Below are 17,748 nucleotides of genomic sequence, written 5' to 3' on the forward strand. Positions count from 1 at the left end.
AACCCTGGATAGCTACTGCCATTCAGCTGGGGGATAAGGCAACTTCCTCTGTTCCTCTCTAAGTGATGTATAAATGTAAGAAAATAAAGTATTGCAAAAACCTTTCCCTCCCCACAGTGAATTTTGTAAAATGCTAGTAAATCAAGCGAATGCTTCTATAAATTCTACACATTAATATTCATAAAATATGCCTGTATCTTGACAGGAACTGGTGACAAAATGGACTCCCGTGATAATCAGGAGAAAGGGGTAATGCAAACTCAGAGCATCTTACAGACAGAGAAGGAAGAAATGTGCAGTGCAGAAAATGTCCACTCTGGTGAAAGCCATAGGAATAGTAATTTACTTCCCCTCCCATGCTCCTCCTAAGTATTTTGTCTTATTTTGAATGTGCACCCTTTCACACGAGATCAGAGGTGGGGAACCAGCGACCTTCCAGATGGTGCTGGTCTAAAATTCCCAGCAGCCTCCTCAACCATTTGCCATGCTGGCTTGGGCTGGCAAGAGCTGGAGTCCAACAGCACCTGGAAGGCTACAGGTTCTCCACCCCAGCACTGCACAATAATTTTGTCCATCTGGGCCCTGGACTGCAAATCAGCCTTTCTATAATATTGATCCACTACTCTGTGTCATTTCAAAAGTGCAGCATGGCACCTATTATGGCCCTCTTCCAGGGCCATAATAGGTGGTAAAGGTAAAGGGACCCCTGACCATTAGGTCCAGTCATGACAGCCTCTGGGGTTGCGGCGCTCATCTCACTTTATTGGCCGAGGGAGCCGGCGTACAGCTTCCGGGTCATGTGGCCAGCATAACTAAGCCGCTTCTGGCGAACCAGAGCAGCACACGGAAATGCTGCTTACCTTCCCGCTGGAGCGGTACCTATTTATCTACTTGCACTTTGACGTGCTTTCGAACTGCTAGGTTGGCAGGAGCAGGGACCGAGCAACGGGAGCTCACCCTGTCACAGGGATTCGAACCGCCAACATTCTGATCGGCAAGTCCTAGGCTCTGTGGTTTAACCCACAGCCTATAGGTGGAAATTACCATAATTCCTTCATTTGACATTTCTCTAGGAACTTTAGCCCACAGACACCAAAGGCCTAGACGACAGCCCCTAGCTGAATGCCATTTAAATATACTTCAAAACTTCCACCCAGTTATATAGGAGACAGCAGAAAAGTTATTATTTGTACCTTTTCTTTCATATGCTTGCTGGGCTTGAAAAGGCTGCGGTTCTGAAGACAAAGGAATAATCTTCGACTCAATTACTGGGATGGTTTCTCTAATATGTTCCGGTGCTTTAACTTCTTGTTGGTCTCTAGGTAGTCCCTGTGCTTTGGGGGAACATTCAGTTACTTCCCCCTGGTTTAAGACAAAGGGTTTTAATTGTGCTTCAGCTCCTGAGTTTGCTTCTTCGGGTTGGCTGGTCTGTTTAGCAGGAAGCTCTTGCAATAATACTTTTGCATGGTTTCGATTAGAATCGAGGGTTTCGGATATGGCACTATTTTCATTGAGCAGTCCATTTCTGTGATTTCTGGGCGATAGAACAGCACAATGAGGAACACTTTCTGCATGATCCATCTTCCTTAAAAGAACAGGAGGAGGAAGAGGAGGAGGAGTGGCAGCAGCAGCAGCAGTAATGGGATTGAGGAAGATTTGAGAGGTAGAAACATTGCGGGCAAAGGCTTCCCCGTGCAAATTCCCGCAGTTGGGCAGTCCGTCGACCTCCGAGATGGAATCTTCTGTCAGTGCTAGAAACTCAGAAGGCGTCTGGACCGTGGTCAGGTCAGCAGAGAGCAGCGGCGACTGCAAAGAGCTGCCTGCACATTCTATTATGTCAGCAGAACACGGGGAGGAAGACTTCGCCGACACAGGCTCGCTTTCAACACTGGGCTTAATGTCCAACAAGCAAGAAGATGGCTGCACACAGGAAATGGACTGGCTTTGAGGGACTGGCTTTGAAAACCTGTAGTGTGTTGAGAAGGATTTGGGAAGAAGTTTCCTTGAGGAATGTTTAACGGAGGCCCTGCTTTGGTCCTCTGCAAAGCCAGAGTCGTCCCCTTCATTCTTCCCAGACCTTATGCAATTTATGAAGACGTTTTTATTGGTTGAGGGCTCCTTTCCCTTCTCAAAGTCCTCCGTCAAAGACCTGGTGATCTTCTTGCTCCGAGAACTCCCAAAGCCGACCGAATGCCTCCCTCTGTGCTTCACGTGCTCCTCCAAACCGAGCTTTTGCAAAGTGCTGTGGCCAGACTGAGCACCGTTCGAAATGCCCACGTTCTGCCCTGGAGAATCAGCTTTGGGTTCGCTCCCCTTCTTGTGGTGGTGGAAGCTGATGGAAGGCGTGCGGAAGAGGCTCCTGCGCTTGCCAGTGCTACCTGAGCTGGAGTTGGTGCTGGAGGGAGAAGAGCTGTGGACACCAACGGTATTGCTAGAAGTAGGCGAGGAAGGGAGGGAATCGTGCCGCCGGCTAATACTTCTCCTGAATATTGGCAGCCGGGACACAATGATCGAACGCCTCGATCCTGAGTCCCCCATCAGGACCTCAATTCCTTGGCCAGGATCAGCCTATGTTAAAATCTGTATGAGTGGAGAAGAGGAGAGACGTGTTACTGTTGCTTTCAGACTCACGAAAAAACAGCAAAATTCAGATACAGTGGAACCTCGGAAGCTGAACGCCTTGAAACGCGTATGTTTTGGCTCCCAAATGATCAAAAACCAGAAGTTAGTGTTCTGGTTTTTGAACGATTTTCGGAAGCCAAATGTCCGGTGCGGCTTCCAGTTGCATGCAGAAAGCTCCTGCAGCCAATCGGAAGCCGTGCCTTGGTTCTCGAACTGTTCCAGGAGTCAAACGGACTCCCAGAATGGATTAAATTCAAGAACCAAGGGACGACTGTATTCAGATATTACCCCTTGAAAGTATGTCTACAATTAACGTAGTGTTTCTCAAACTTTGGTCACCAGCTGTTGTTGGACTATAACTCCCATCATCCCTAGATAGCAGGACCAGTGGTCAGGGATGATGGGGCTTGTAGTCCAACAACAGAAGGCAACCCAAGTTTGAGAAACACTGAGTTAACTTTACATATCAGTCAATCAAAAAATGAGCAGCTATCCATGGAGAACTGAATAAGCAACGGAGAGACTCTAGCTTTCTGATTCTCTAGAGCAGCTTTTGCCAACCAGGCTCCCCTCCAAATGCTTCATGCTGTTTGCCCAGTTGTGTTGGGTTTTGCTGATGGGACCTGTAGTCCAAAACCTCAGCAGGCAGTGCCTGGTTTGCAAAGGCTGTTTTAGAGCCCTTTGCACTTTTTCAACGGGCCTATAGAAGAGAGAACCCATAAGGGAGTTATTGAGGAAACCAGGAAAACTAGGCTCTATAAAGTTAAATGGTGTGCGTCTCTACCTAAGTACTGTAAGTTCATTTTTCATCTCGCCCCTGAGAGCTGCTCCCCAGCCAGCATTGAATTCTAACAAGTACATCTGAATACAGATTAATCAAACTGATGTTTTGAAAAAGAAAACAAAATATGCAACTAGGAAATCTTCCCAATCTTTCTAATAAAGCAATATATTTTACAAGGTTTTTTTAAAAATAAAATAAAAAAATAAAGCCTGCTTTTCAACTACTCATTCCAAACATACTACCACAATTTGTCATGATATGAAATCCACCTTCAGATAAGGCTTGCTTTATCCCTTGTACAACAGGGCTTTTGCAGCGCACATTTAAATGAACATTTTTTCTTTACATGCTCAAGCTATCTATTTACTCTCTTTGATTGTCTAAACAAACCACAGGTTGATGAGGATGACAGAGCGAAACCACAGGTCAAAGAAAATGACAGAACTATTACCTCAGAATAAATACCCATGTAAACAAACCCAACAATCTTCAAAGTCAATTCTAAATCTGAGAACTAAAGCCAGAAACAAGCTGTATAACATATTGTCTACCAAGCCAAACTTACCGCACCAGTCATGTATGGAGGCCACCAGGGCTCAATAAACCTCCTGTTTTTGATACCTCCCTAGGATTGCAAAACTACAGACATTGTCAAGTGAATGATGGGCCACAGTACATGTCTGGTGGGCTGTCTCGACTGGCTGAATAAAAGCTGTGAAGGCCAGCTTTAAAAACATAATTTATCTTGCACGACAACACAATCTCCACAGCAGTGAGAGATTTCAGGGTTCCAGGCGCTTACCCAGGGTTCATGTTTCCTTTGGAAATGAGACACAGAGGAGACTGTGGTGTCTTTATGATATATGGTTTGTTTACACATGTATACAACCTGAGCACAGCACTCCAAGAGGGTCCTGCTTCTCCCATAGGCTCAGTCCTGGGTTCAAGCAGACATCCGACATCTTGCCTGTTGCCCTGCAGCTTGCCTTGTTCTCCCAGTCACACAACTCCTAACTTTGCACTAGGCAGCCACCTAGATTGCTTCTCCATTACATCACCACTTACTGACTGAAAACCTCTTCCTAGAGCACACCGGGCGAACTGCAGTCCTGAAACTCTGCTACTCACCTTTGCTCTTCTACCTGATTCTGAGCTCACCCATTCCCCAGCTGGCACAGATTCTCTGCTTTGTTAATCACCCATCTCTCTACCCCCCCCCTTTTCTTTTCTTTTTTTGCTTAATGACTCTGGCCATTATCAGGCTGGCCTGGACATGGGAAGCTGAGCCCAGCTATTAAGGGTCTGACTTCCAGTTTATTTCTCCAAGCATTGATTAAATTTCAGCAGTTGCTAAATCCAGGCACCCACAAACCCTGCAACCAAAAACACATAACAATAATATCCAGCCCAAACTGCCACAGCTAAAAAAATGAAATTGCCTCAATAATCACACATAAGCTTTGGAGTCTGTTTATTTCCCACTGAAGAAATTAACTTTATGTTAGGTCTTTTCATATTCCAATTTCCCATCATTATTTGTCATTTTTATGGTGGTTTTCACTGTGCACAGTGCTTTGCAATTCTCATCTTAAATATCCTCATTTTAAAAAGCTCCTAAGAGGAGGATAGAACCAGCGAGACCCTGGCATCCCAAGGATCACCCAGGGAGCTTCCCAGCTAAGTAAGGATTTGAATGAGCACGAGACACTAACCAACACCCCAAAAGCAACTCATTTATTTACTGCAAGTGTACCCCAACCTGGTTGAACAATTGCTAATTCGAGCGTAATCGTTTTTCCACAGCCTTTTTCATTCCATGAATGTCATATTGTAACTTTTGCTGAAACAAACTGCAGCATTTCAGCTTCGAAAGAGTTGGGTGTTTGCTGCATGTATCAGATAATCAGCATTCATGTAGCTGTTTCAAGCCTTCCGTGCACTTCATAGGTTATTTTGCGGACCTTACAAAAGCACTGATCTCAGGCAAGGGCAGGGCAGGCTACGGGAGAGTAGAGCTCTGATGGTGCTTCAGTAAGCATAAAACTAAGACTGAACTGACCGAGAATCGACACGACTGCCTCCCTGCTGGACTCCAGCCACTTGACAAACACTTTCCTGTTTCAGAAGGCATTTCAAGGCAGCTTTGTTTCTATGATGAATTAAGGGAGCTGAAAGTTATTAGGTAGCCCCTGCTCCCCAGAGAGATTTAACAAACAATCCCTCTTCACAGGGAAAAGTAGCTCTGTGAGCTACTAACAACTTTCAGCACCCATAGTGTTATGTACTGAAGTTCTCACCCTGGGCCAGCAGGGGGATACTGTAGATAGTTATGCAAATAAGGGATCGAAAGTGATGTTCAGTGATTGGATAGTTTTAGAAAATTGTTACAGTTACGTTGTACTGGAGCTCTATATAAGCAGGCTGACTGAACCCTTCAGTTCTGTTCTGGCCTTTGAATAAACAAGAGCTGTTTGAAGAATCGCTGTGTCGTCTGATATGTTCACCCACAACTTAACACATAGCAAGCTAGAGTTCCCATAATTATTTGGAGGAAGCAAGGACTGCTTAAAAATTGGTACCATACTGCTTTATGGTGTGAACATAACAGCAGAGACTTTGCATCAGAGGAAGGGAAGGGAAAGAGAGATGGAGAAACGGAAGGATGCTGATCAAGAGCTTGGGGAGAGTTCTGGATTTAACAGCTAAAATATTAACCTGTGTTTATCCCTATCAAAACTGGTGGGGAACCCAGGACCCTGGAGCAAATACTGGGTCTTCCAATGGTCCCGGCAGGACCTACCAGCATTGCTGCCTGCCCTAGGATACTCAACATAGCCCAGTACAAGCCGCAGTTTTGATTTCTAATGCCCCAAGTGATGTTACATTTAGGTACTCTAGGATTTTGCTAGACCCTCCACTGCAACCTGGAGTCAGCCTTAATGCGTGAAATAAAGATGGGATATCAAGCTTCATAGACATGCGCTCACATGAGACCACCTAAAATGGAGTCTTGCCTGAGGGATAACCTGAACCAGGGGCTTGTCAGCTCTTATGGTATACAGTGGTACCTCAGGTTACAAACACCTCGGGTTACAAACACTTCGGGTTACACACTCCGCTAACCCGGAAGTAGTACCTCAGGTTAAGAACTTTGCCCCAGGCTGAGAACAGAAATCGCGTGCAAGCGGCGCAGCAGCAGCCAGAGGCTCCATTAGCTAAAGTGGTACCTCAGGTTAAGAACAGTTTCAGGTTAAGAACAGACCACCGGAAGAAATTAAGCTCGTAACCAGAGGTACCACTGTACTGCATCAGCTCTCCCACTTATGCTACACTCCTGGTTAAAAAAGCTCCCCTGAATGCTACTTTTTCAGCAAAAAAAAAAAGGCCACAGAAGATTTTATTTCTTTATTTTAACTGCTGACACTGCCGGTTTTAATTCAGCATACGCAAGACACCGTTGAATCCCTCTGGTATGTTTTTTTCTTTTCTTTTAAGGACATAATTATTTTTATGCATACGGAACCAGAAGTCGGAATCGCAGCCCCAAGGGGAAAGAAAACTGCAGCTCCAACCTTCGTCAGGACTTATGACCGCACCGTGTCATGTTACGTCCTACAGGAACGTAACTCTGGGAAGGATGGTCCTCAGAGGTCTCTATTCCACTCATAAAACAGAGGCTGCCTGTTCTGGCAAAGCACTTTGCATAGAAGATTTTGCTCTTCTAATGAATTGTCCATATGTTGAGACAGAGCTGCACACATTTTATGGAGGATAAACACCATCTATCAGGAACGCAGACAAAAGAAGAGCCAGGAGAGGGAAAACATGATCTCTCCTTGTAAGTTACAAACATGCACACAAGTGGTCTCAGATAACTGTGTTCCCAACTTTTCCACTACGTTTCTTAGAGTGAGGGCGAAGCAACGTGTTCAGAAATAGCATATGCCGCCTCTTTGCACTGCCCGTACCACAGGAAATGCAGACGCAACACAACATCAAAATGTCTCTGCCAGTAGAATGCTAGAGTGTCAGGGGAAGAAAAACCTCTAATGTGGCCTCTTCCCTGACAAGCTACTTTTCTACATCCAGATAGATTTTTATGTGGGAAACGTTCCAGTATGTGATTCCTTCACTTGTATTTTGAGGTAGTACAATCCAGAGAGAGCAAGACCACACAATACACAGGCCAGTGCTGGAGACACTGTTGCTCCCACAGAACATTTTTGAAATAGACTGTTCCATTGCTTTGAAATCCAGAAAGCATGCTTTCATACAAATAGTTAATTTATGTGTGATGTAACATCGCTCTGACAAATGCAAAGCTTTTTCAACGTTCAAGCAGATCACACTTGCAAAACACACACACACACACGAAAACAAAATCCCAGTACAACCCATTTAAAATTGTCTTTTTGAATGCCACACTTGGCAGATCAGCTGCAGCATAAGGTGAGAATTCAGTGCACACCAGCAAGCACTGCACATAGTGAGAAAATAAGCAGCATACCTGTTAAAATAGGTATAGTTGAAGGCTATGCACTAGGGAGGTAATGAAAGGTAAGGCTTGCAGGAGTCAAAACTTTGCTCCCTCCTGATATCTGTATTGACAAAGGGCCATTTTCCTGACACTGAAATAGACAGGGAAGTTTCTGCTCACATGGACATCTAGTTGCACAGCACAGCCTTCAGTTGGGACAAGGGTATCTTCACAATGAGAAGCGTCTTTTTCAGCTAACCATCGTTATTATACTGTCAATCACCATGGTGCAATAGAAACTGGTGACTTTGGCCTGGAGAGCTTTAGCAAGATACTAGGACATATCCCAGCTCAGTCCTCAGTGGGGAGAAAGGATTCACTGAGGAGCTGGAGCTGCCATCATGATTTCCCGCTTCCTCTGCCCTAGGTTAAGTTGGGAGGTCCCTGGAGATGGTGGTGGCAGAAGAAGGAACAGGTACTCCAAAACCCACAAAGATTTTGCATGAGCTCACTTGGGGGCCATAGAAAGCACTGCTCCTGCATGTGCACTTACTTGAAGCATATGCAAAAGTTTGAGTCCCTTTGGGGCACACAAAGGAAATTCTTGCATCTCTACTTGGAATGTATAGTCACACATAAGAGGTTGTATGCTGTTTTTTTTGGGGGGGGGGGGGAAATCTCAAATTCTGGGCTGTGACCATTGAATTATTTTTGAGGGATCTCACCTCAAAATGCTAGTCACAAGGATAAAGCAGACCATTTTTGAATCACACACAGATGTGTGTTTCCTTGATCCTGCGTTAAATGTCTGTAAATCCCGATCTATGCGCTTCCTTCTAATAAGCAGACAGTGTCAGGATTTACAAAGATCAAGAATGGGTAAAGCAATTTTGAAGCTTCAGATGAAAGGCAAAGGCTGGAAATGGCGGCTAATCTTTAAAAAACCCCACTGGTGATGTTTGAATAAAGCCTGAGGTGGATTCTATTGAGGTTTCAGCTTCGTTGGCAGCAAAACACAAAGTTGATTCTCTTCCCACCGTCCACCGCTCCCACTTTTATAGAACTTTAAACTAAAGAAAACAAGCTTTCAAAAGTCATCAAAAGCAAACAAGCATTTGATTATAATGTTGTTTGATCACTTAAGAACAGGTTGCACAGCAATGTTTCAGTGCTGGAGAAAGTAAGCCAAAGGCAGTCAATGCAAGTGCTCTCCAGATGTTGTTGGACTGCAACTCCCATCATTCCCAGCTGATGGCTGATCAACCCGCCAGGCTACCATTATTCAACCCCATGGAATCCAGATGTTTGCTACAGAGAGCTGATGTGCTGCAGGAAAAGCTCCCACAGAAGCTGAAGTCAGGCAACTTCTACAGGTCCACCATCCATGGAGGAAGCAACACGGGGCCATTGTGAAATAGATATACCTTCAGAATTATGAGATAATAACATTTCCCAAACTCCAAATAGAATATTACGCATTTCTTCCCCTCCCGGACCTCCACCATGTTATTCAGCTATCTCCAAAATGGTAAAGAAAAAGGAGCAAAAGGAGCAGCTCACGGAGGGAACTGAATATCCATTTATTTTTCATCCTCAGTTGCCATTTAGATGCATTGGACAGTGAATTCTTCATCCATTTGTCTTTTCTGTATTACACATCCCAGCTATCCTTTAGCAATCCAACACAGATGGAAGGCAGAATAGAAATCTCTCTCCATTCTAGTAGGAAGCAAAGGAACGTATAATACAGCAGATAATGTCATCGGTTCTGCTTTTATCATCATACAAGCAATCCCGACAGAATCTCTCTGGGAAGACCTTCAGTGTTCCTCACGAAAACTGGAAAAATGACTTGGCTGAATGAGCAGAAAGCTGAACCCGGCTTGCTCTGTTTGCCGCTGGGAAGAAATATGAGGATGATGCAGTGGCGAGAAGGATTGGTTTCCCTTGCTCCCACAGCTCTAAAAACAGATGCACCAACTGGTGCATAAGAAACCATCTGAAAACAGGATGTGAACACTTTCCTACTTTGTTGACATCCTTTGAACAAAGAAAGCAGTCAGGATGGAAGGCAGCCATCGGGTGGGAAAGTCCCAGATGACTGACCCTTGCCACCTACATGGTTGTCTCAAACATACCTACTTCTGAGCAGCAAGGGAATTACACCAGGAGAGAAACAGCCAGTGTGGTGTAGTGGTTAAGAGTGGTAGACTCCTAATCTGGTGAACCGGGTTTGCGTCTCTGCTCCTCCACATGCAGCTGCTGGGTGATCTTGGGCTAGTCACACTTCTCTGAAGTCTCTCAGCCCCACTCACCTCACAGAGTGTTTGTTGTGGGGGAGGAAGGGAAAGGAGAATGTTAGCCGCTTTGAGGGTAGTGATAAAGTGGGATATCAAATCCAAATACTTCTTCTTCTTCTGTGCAATCATATGCATGGGGCCAAAGGATTCTGTGTTAACAATAGTTCTCTAACTTTTTTTCCCCATTAACACAGTGAGAGTCACAGAGTGTGTGCATGGTGACCATGGTGTTGTGTCTCAGTTCATTAATATCTCCATAAAAATTATTTCAGCACACCAGAACCTACAAAGGGAGTTGGCATGAAAATCGATTTCTGTCTTGAATTTGCTTCTTCTAGAATAAAGAACGAAACTGAAATTGAACTTGCAATAAAATTGAAATGCTAACACTGAACCAATATATTTGTTAAACAAATTAAAAGGTTTTCTGAGTGGCCTCCTGTCATGGGCCCTGAAAGTAACAGCACTTTAAATCCCCATGCCAACACATGGGATACCCAAAGGAATGTTTATTTTTAAAAACATTCTATTAAATTTGTATACTGCCTTTCACCTGAAGATCCTAGGGTGGTTCCCTTCCAGTCTTTGGTTCCTTACTCACCAATGTTTATCCTACATTATCCTCTTTCCTTCCATCTTATACCTGGCAGCCTCTTATGGCCAATAATACCAAAGTCTGGCTGCTCTCCCACTTCTGAGTCTTCCCGCATCACTCCAGAGGGCTGGTGACCAATCTCAACAGCACCCTCATAAAAGCCTGGATTGTTTACATCAGGTGCAAGGACATGTTGAAGAATGTTTCCTGGACATGCGCAGCTCCTGAACTGAACTGTGGGAACTGTCTTAGTCTGATCTCTGCCTTCAAACTGTGAAGATGTAAGCAGAGGGTCTTGTAGCCTACGAGACTGTTAAATCTGTAACCATTACGCTTAATGCCGACATTAAAAGACTTATCTTTTTTAAAAAAATTACCATAAGCCTCAGAGGGTGGACAAGCCATCCTCCCTACAGTCACCCAAACTGAATACAGTTAGTTCAAGTTAAGTGATGTTTAAGTTTTAAGTTTAAGTTTTAAGACTGTGAAGCTGTCTGCAGGGAGCCACTTCTGGGATCAAGGATTCCTAAGGGTCGAGAGACAAGCGTCTTTTTATTTCATTCCTTTGTCTTTACAGAACTGCGATGCCCTTTTCTCAAAGTGGCGAAGACTTTGCTTTTTTTACTGCGGCAGATAGAAGGCAATGGACCACAGGCACCAACTCTAATCTCATTATGTCCATTGTTCGTACAGGTTTCAATACTGCCCACAAATTATTTAAGCAATGGATCTGATTCCCTAGTCACTCCGGGTTTTTTATTGGATAAAGGGACAAAAGCAGCTAAAGTGCATTGTTTAATTCATTAATTTCTCTGACAGGCAGCATTTCAGAAGGGCCCTTAATTGTCTGTGTTTGCGGCTAAGGGGCGGGGGAGAAGAGGCTGATTTTGATCAGGCCATTGTGATGATGATACTGGAAGCATCTACAGAAAGACAAATAATGAGCAAAACACAGTATTTTTAAAAGAGCATTTAATTGCTGAGTATGATTAATGAAGGATTATACGCTGCTGATCTCTTAGCACTCAGTCTGAGCACAATACAATGTTAAATTAATGTAAATGGGTGCAAAACAAATGAACAATATATGGTTTCCCCACCTGGTTAGCAATTTCAGATGTTATTCATACAAAAATCATTCCCTTTTCAGTTTCTATACAAGAAGAAACCAAATGCAAGTGCTATAGGGAAATAAATTAAAGGGCTTTATTTATTATTAGTGGGCAATATATTTTCTGCTTAAGAAGGGTAGTTCTATCACCCTCAGACAGCATTGCCAACACAGGGACCCCTGGTACTGCTACCAGAGCATACACATGGGTGAAGCGTATGCAAAAATGGCAAATCTAGGGTGCAACCACATGTGGAATGTTGTGTAAAGTTCTGGTTGCCTCATCTCAAAAAGGAGATTGTGGAGCTGGAAAAGGTTCAGAAAAGAGCACCCATAATGATCAAGGAGATGGAGTGACTCCCCTAAGAAAAAAACTACAGCATTTGGGGCACATTAAGTTTGGTGCAGGTGGTGTTGTGGGTTAAACCACAGAGCCTAGGACTTGCTGATCAGAAAGTCAGCGGTTCGAATCCCCGCGACGGGGTGAGCTCCCATTGCTGAGTCCTAGCCAGTGGCGTAGTGTGGGGGGTGCAGGGGGGGGCCGGCCGCACCGGGCGCAACATCTGGGGGTTAGGGGGTGCAAATCCACGGTTTAGGGGGTGCAAATCCACGGGTTAGGGGGGGCAAATTACTTGCCTTGCCCCGGGTGCTGACAACCCACGCTACGCCACTGGTCCCAGCTCCTGCCAACCTAGCAGTTCGAAAGCACGTCAAAGTGCAAGTAGATAAATAGGTACCACTCTGGCGGGAAGGTAAACACCGTTTCCGTGCGCTGTTATGGTTCACCAGAAGTGGATTAGTCATGCTGGCCACATGACCCAGAAGCTGTACGCCGGCTCCCTCAGCCAGTAAAGCGAGATGAGCGCCACAACCCCAGAGTCGGCCACGACTGGACCTAATGGTCAGGGGTCCCTTTACCTTTAACTTTGAATAAAAGGTAAGAGGAGGCATGGCCGAAGTTTATAAAATTCATCATGGCATAGAGCATGGCTAGGCAAGCTAAAGCCCGGGGGCCGGATCTGGCCCAATTGCCTTTTAAATCTGGTCCACGGATGGTCCAGGAATCAGCGCGTTTTTACATGAGTAGAATGTGTCCTTTTATTTAAAATGCATCTCTGGGTTATTTGGGGGGCATAGGAATTCGTTTTGGTTTTTTTTCAAAAATATAGCCTGGCCCCCCCCACAAGGTCTGAGGGACAGTGGACCGGCCCCCTGCTGAAAAAGTTTGCTGACCCCTGGCATAGAGGAAGTGGAAAGAGAAAAGCTCTTCTCCGTGTCTCACATCACTAGAACTCATGGGCATTTGACAGAAAAAGAAAAGTACATTGCATTGTTAAGCTATGGAATTCGCTGCCACAGGTGAGAATGATCCCCCCCCCAACCTGGATGGCTTTAACAGAGCATTAGACAAATTAATGGAGGTAAAGGCAATCCATGATGGCTGTGCTCTGCCTACATGGTCAGAGGTTGCATGTTTCTGAATTCCAGTTGCTGAGAACAGCAGGAGTGCAGAGAGCTCTAGCGCTTGGCTCCTGCTTCCAGGCTTCCCACAGGCATCTGGTTGGACAGGTGTGAGGACAGGATGCTGGACTAAGAAGCCACCTTATATCAAGTCAGGTCATTGGTCTATCTAAGCTCAGTACTGAACACACTGACTGGCAGAGTCTCTCCAGGGCTTCAGACAAGGCTTTTCCCCATGATGCTGGGGACTGGGCTTGGGACCTCCTGCACGCAAAGCATTTCCTCTACCACTGAGCTGCGGCCCTTCAAAGTTATATAATAATAATAATAATTTATTATTTATACCCCACCAATTTGGCTGGGTTTCCCCAGCCACTCAGGGCGGCTTCCAACCAAATATAAAAAACAATACAGCATCAGACATTGAAAACGTCCCTAAACAGGGCCGCCTTCAGTTGTCTTTTAAAAGTAAAATAGTTGTTTATTGCCTTGATATCTGAAGGGAACGCGTTCCACAGGGTGGGCGCCACTACTGAGAAGGCCCTCTGCCTGGTTCCCTGTAACCTCACTTCTCACAGCGATGAAACTGCCAGAAGGCCCTCGGCGCTGGACCTTAGTGTTCGGGCAGAATGATGGGGATGGAGATGCTCCTTCAGGTATACAGGACCGAGGCCATTTAGGGCTTTAAAGGTCAGCACCAACACTTTGAATTGTGCTCGGAAACGTACTGGGAGCCAATGCAGATCTCTCAGGACCGGTGTTATGTGGTCCCGGCGGCCACTCCCAGTCACCAGTCTAGCTGCCGCATTCTGGATTAATTGCAATTTCCAAGTCACCTTCAAAGGTAGCCCCACGTAGAGCGCATTGCAGTAGTCCAAGCAGGATATAACTAGAGCATGCACCACTCTGGCAAGACAGTCAAAGTTGTCAAAGTCTGGCTGAAGCTCCTTGTGCTGGCGAGCCAGAAATGCAGTCTGCGCACCCATGTCATTTTAGATGCAAGGCAAAGCAGATACTCTGCCATTGAGCTATGACCAACCAGTGACATGACGCAGATACCATGTACATGTCATTTCACAGCAGGGATTGTTAATCAGGTGCCCTCAAGGAGTTTTGGGGAGCATTGAGTTGATGCAGGCTGCTTTGCAGTGTAACATAAACAAAACAGGAAGGAAGAGGTGATGAGGAGCTTAGGATGAGCATGTGAAAGGCCTTTACGACCCAGTTCCCCCTTCCTACAGGCCAGATCAGAACCTATGCTAAGTCTCCTACCTGGGCAGTGAATCACCGAAGTGGGGAGACCCATTCATAATGTATTTTTTTTTTCTTTCTATTCCCAGCCCCCCAGGTTCTCCCTATTTATTTTCCCTGAGTCTGTAAACATGTACACTCGCATGGGAAAATAGTGATAGTTCAAGAAACCAATTTCCATTATGCTCTATGGAGCTGCTGCAGAGTCTCCCCTGTATAAGAAACCTAATTATTCAAATCCATTTGTCAGTCGGTGTAAATCCCCTCTCCACAAATCTCAGCGCTTCGATATTCCTGATGAATTCCATACCTCCCAAACATTATGGTTTAAAAATGAAATAATGAATACATAATTTGGACAAATGTGTATTAAAGCAGGAGAAACATTTCAAGGGCATGTAACATCCCTTGCCCACTTTGCAACGAGAGTTCTCTGATTTTGTTTCCAGGCTGGGGAAAGTGCATGCTTGTTTGTACATTGTCAAACAAATCAATCCACTATTACTCCATGCATGCTGCTGAGCGTAGCTGCCTCCGGGTGCCAGAGCATGTCACAGAGTTGCTAACAAAGAAGATGTGAAGGAAGCCTCCTCTTGCCAAGACATAAATGGACAGATTGGCCCAGAACTAGCAAAATCAGAGCTTTACGCTGCTGGGAGACTGAGTGCAGCCACATCCACAACTCCAAGTCCCACATTTGCAAGGGGCTTCCCAAAGCCTGGTATGTGTCACAACAGCCAGTCAGTAATTACACCATTCAAACATGGAGTTAACTCTTTATTAGCAAAAAAACACAATTTCCACAGGCTTGGATGAGTGTCAGGCCTAGTGAGCAGAGCAGCTCATTCCTAGTGTGTCTTCCTCCATGAAAATCAGCTGCCGAGACTTAAAGTCCCCTCCTCTCCAGGGCTTTCCCCAAGCAACCAAAGACGAAGCCTACATGCAGCCTGTCTTTGCTCCTCCCATTTCATACCTCTCCTGGGTCTGGGAGTCAGATGGGGAGGGGAGCTTGTTGCGGCAGGAGCGGGAGATACTTGTGACTCTTCACTAGCCTGACCCGTCTCTGCCTCTTGACCTCCCTTGCCCCACTCTCCTGCTTCAGCTGCAGCTTCTGATTCCGGTCTTGTCTCTGCCACAGAGTCTCCCTGCTCACTCAGCCCTGTTGCCTCTTCAGCTTCCAACACCTCCTCTTCCCAGTCTTCTCCCTCTTCTCCCTCAGACCACTCATCATTGTCCCACTACCACTCCACTGTTCTGAGCCTTCTTCCCTTGGTGGTTCCTCCCACCATTACTCTGTGTCCAACCAGCCTATTTCCCTTCAGATAGATACATACAATGGGCCACGGGTGGCGCTGTGGGTTAAACCACAGAGCCTAGGGCTTGCCGATCAGAAGGTTGGCGGTTCGAATCCCCACGACAGGGTGAGCTCACGTTGCTTGGTCACTGATTCTGCCAACCTAGCAGTTTGAAAGCACGCCAAAGTGCAAGTAGATAAATAGGTACTGCTCGTGGCGTTTCCATGCGCTGCTCTGGTTCGCCAGAAGCAGCTTAGTCATGCTGGCCACATGACCCAGAAGCTGTACGCCGGCTCCCTCGGCCAATAAGGCGAGATGAGCGCCGCAACCCCAGAGGCTGTCATGACTGGACCTAACAGTCAGGGGTCCCTTTACCTTTAGGTAGATAGATGGCTGTGAGAAAGTGCCACCACAGGTGAAGCAGCAGCATAATCGTATCACATTCAAGTCTTGCCAAAAACAAACCAACCCAGGATGTATTCTGGCACCTTAAAGACTAAAACATTTCTGACGGCATAAGCTATTATGGACTGTTTTCAGGTTAACTTAAAAGACTTGCTTGTGCTTTTCTGCACCACCAGGTGGAGCAGTAGTTCCAGTTTCTCCCCATTTGTTTTTAAAAAAAATCAAACATGTGGTATGCCTTTCTTAGCACTTTTAATATTACAAAGCACTTTTAGTATTTGAGTCTATAGAATATTTAGGATGTAGCCAACAGACTGCATCCGCTTGGGCTTGCACCAGCAGACAATAAAAAAATGATTTGCATTCCAAAACACAAACATTTTTAAGTATTGCCTAAGAACCAACATTGTTGTTTGCTTGTTTTTTTAAAGTTTGCTAAAACACTGTATAATATATGGGACAAGTGCTAAAATAAGATAGCACTCAATTGTTAACAACTCAAATTATTTAGCGTCTCCTAGGTAATACTGGGACAAACTAAATTTCACCCTTGAAGCGCAAGAGCTACTTTCATGCTGCCTCTTAGATGTCTTAGCTGCTTAAATTACATCTTCAAAAGTAACTCTGGTCACACAGAAGCCGCAAAGCATTTTCACACATGCTGCTAAAAGCTCCTTCATTGCCTTTCATGTATTCTTCTTGCACATGGGTCAATGAGCGATACGACACAGATCCCAAAAATCTGCCTGCAGCGCAACTGTAATGTCATTAACTTAGCCCTGGAATAAGCTGTGCAATGTGAACTCAACTCATTATACATTTTATTGTGCATGGTCCATATTAGGCACCCAATGGCTGGTGTGCCAAATTTTACTGTCAGGCTGCAGCCTAGATCGCATTCCTGATTATTAAATTGCCTGATGACATCGTTGTCAGAAAGGTGTTGCAGCTCGATGTGAGGAGGAACACAAAAAGCAATCAACATGACAAGTGAGAAGCAAGGAATCCCCAGGCCCCACCCACTGGATATCTCTGGTTTAGACCCTTTGGCAGATTGGCAGTGGTCTGTCCCCCGTTTTTACAGTGTGCACAAACCATGGTTTGCACAAACTGCACTTGCCCATGACCCAGATGAGATGGTAAGCTACACTGTGAGGCATGAAAGAAAGTGCCCAGTCTCTCCTTTAACTTTTGAACAAAGCAAGAGCATAGAAAACCACTTTATACTGAGCCAGACCATTGGTTCATCTAGCCCAGTGCTGCATACACTAACTGGCAGCAGCTGTCCAAGATTTCAGGCAAGGGTCCTTCCCATTCCTACCTGGGACATTCAGCATGCAAGAAAAAGGAGAGTGAGTGAGCCTGAGCATAACCTTGGTGAGTTTTTGTAACAAACCATGGTTTGTAGTTACATCTGAGTGCAACCAATCTGCGTGGTTGTGAATGG

The 17,748-nt window shown here is 45.3% G+C and overlaps 1 protein-coding gene across 7 annotated transcripts in view; it reads right to left on the reverse strand.

The window, feature by feature from the left end:
* CCSER1 (coiled-coil serine rich protein 1) overlaps positions 1 to 17,748 on the reverse strand; it is a 691,921-nt gene that overhangs the window by 564,361 nt on the left and 109,812 nt on the right. For all 7 annotated transcript variants that reach the window (XM_083756443.1, XM_083756445.1, XM_083756444.1 and 4 more), the window contains one exon: positions 1,194 to 2,580. In XM_083756443.1, the coding sequence (XP_083612569.1) occupies positions 1,194 to 2,538 (1,345 nt within the window). In that variant the 5' untranslated portion in view covers positions 2,539 to 2,580. The remainder of the gene's footprint in view (positions 1 to 1,193; positions 2,581 to 17,748) is intronic.

This window comes from Podarcis gaigeae (assembly GCF_964106915.1).
Source record: "Podarcis gaigeae genome assembly, chromosome: 9".
In the NCBI taxonomy this organism is placed as follows: domain Eukaryota; kingdom Metazoa; phylum Chordata; class Lepidosauria; order Squamata; family Lacertidae; genus Podarcis; species Podarcis gaigeae.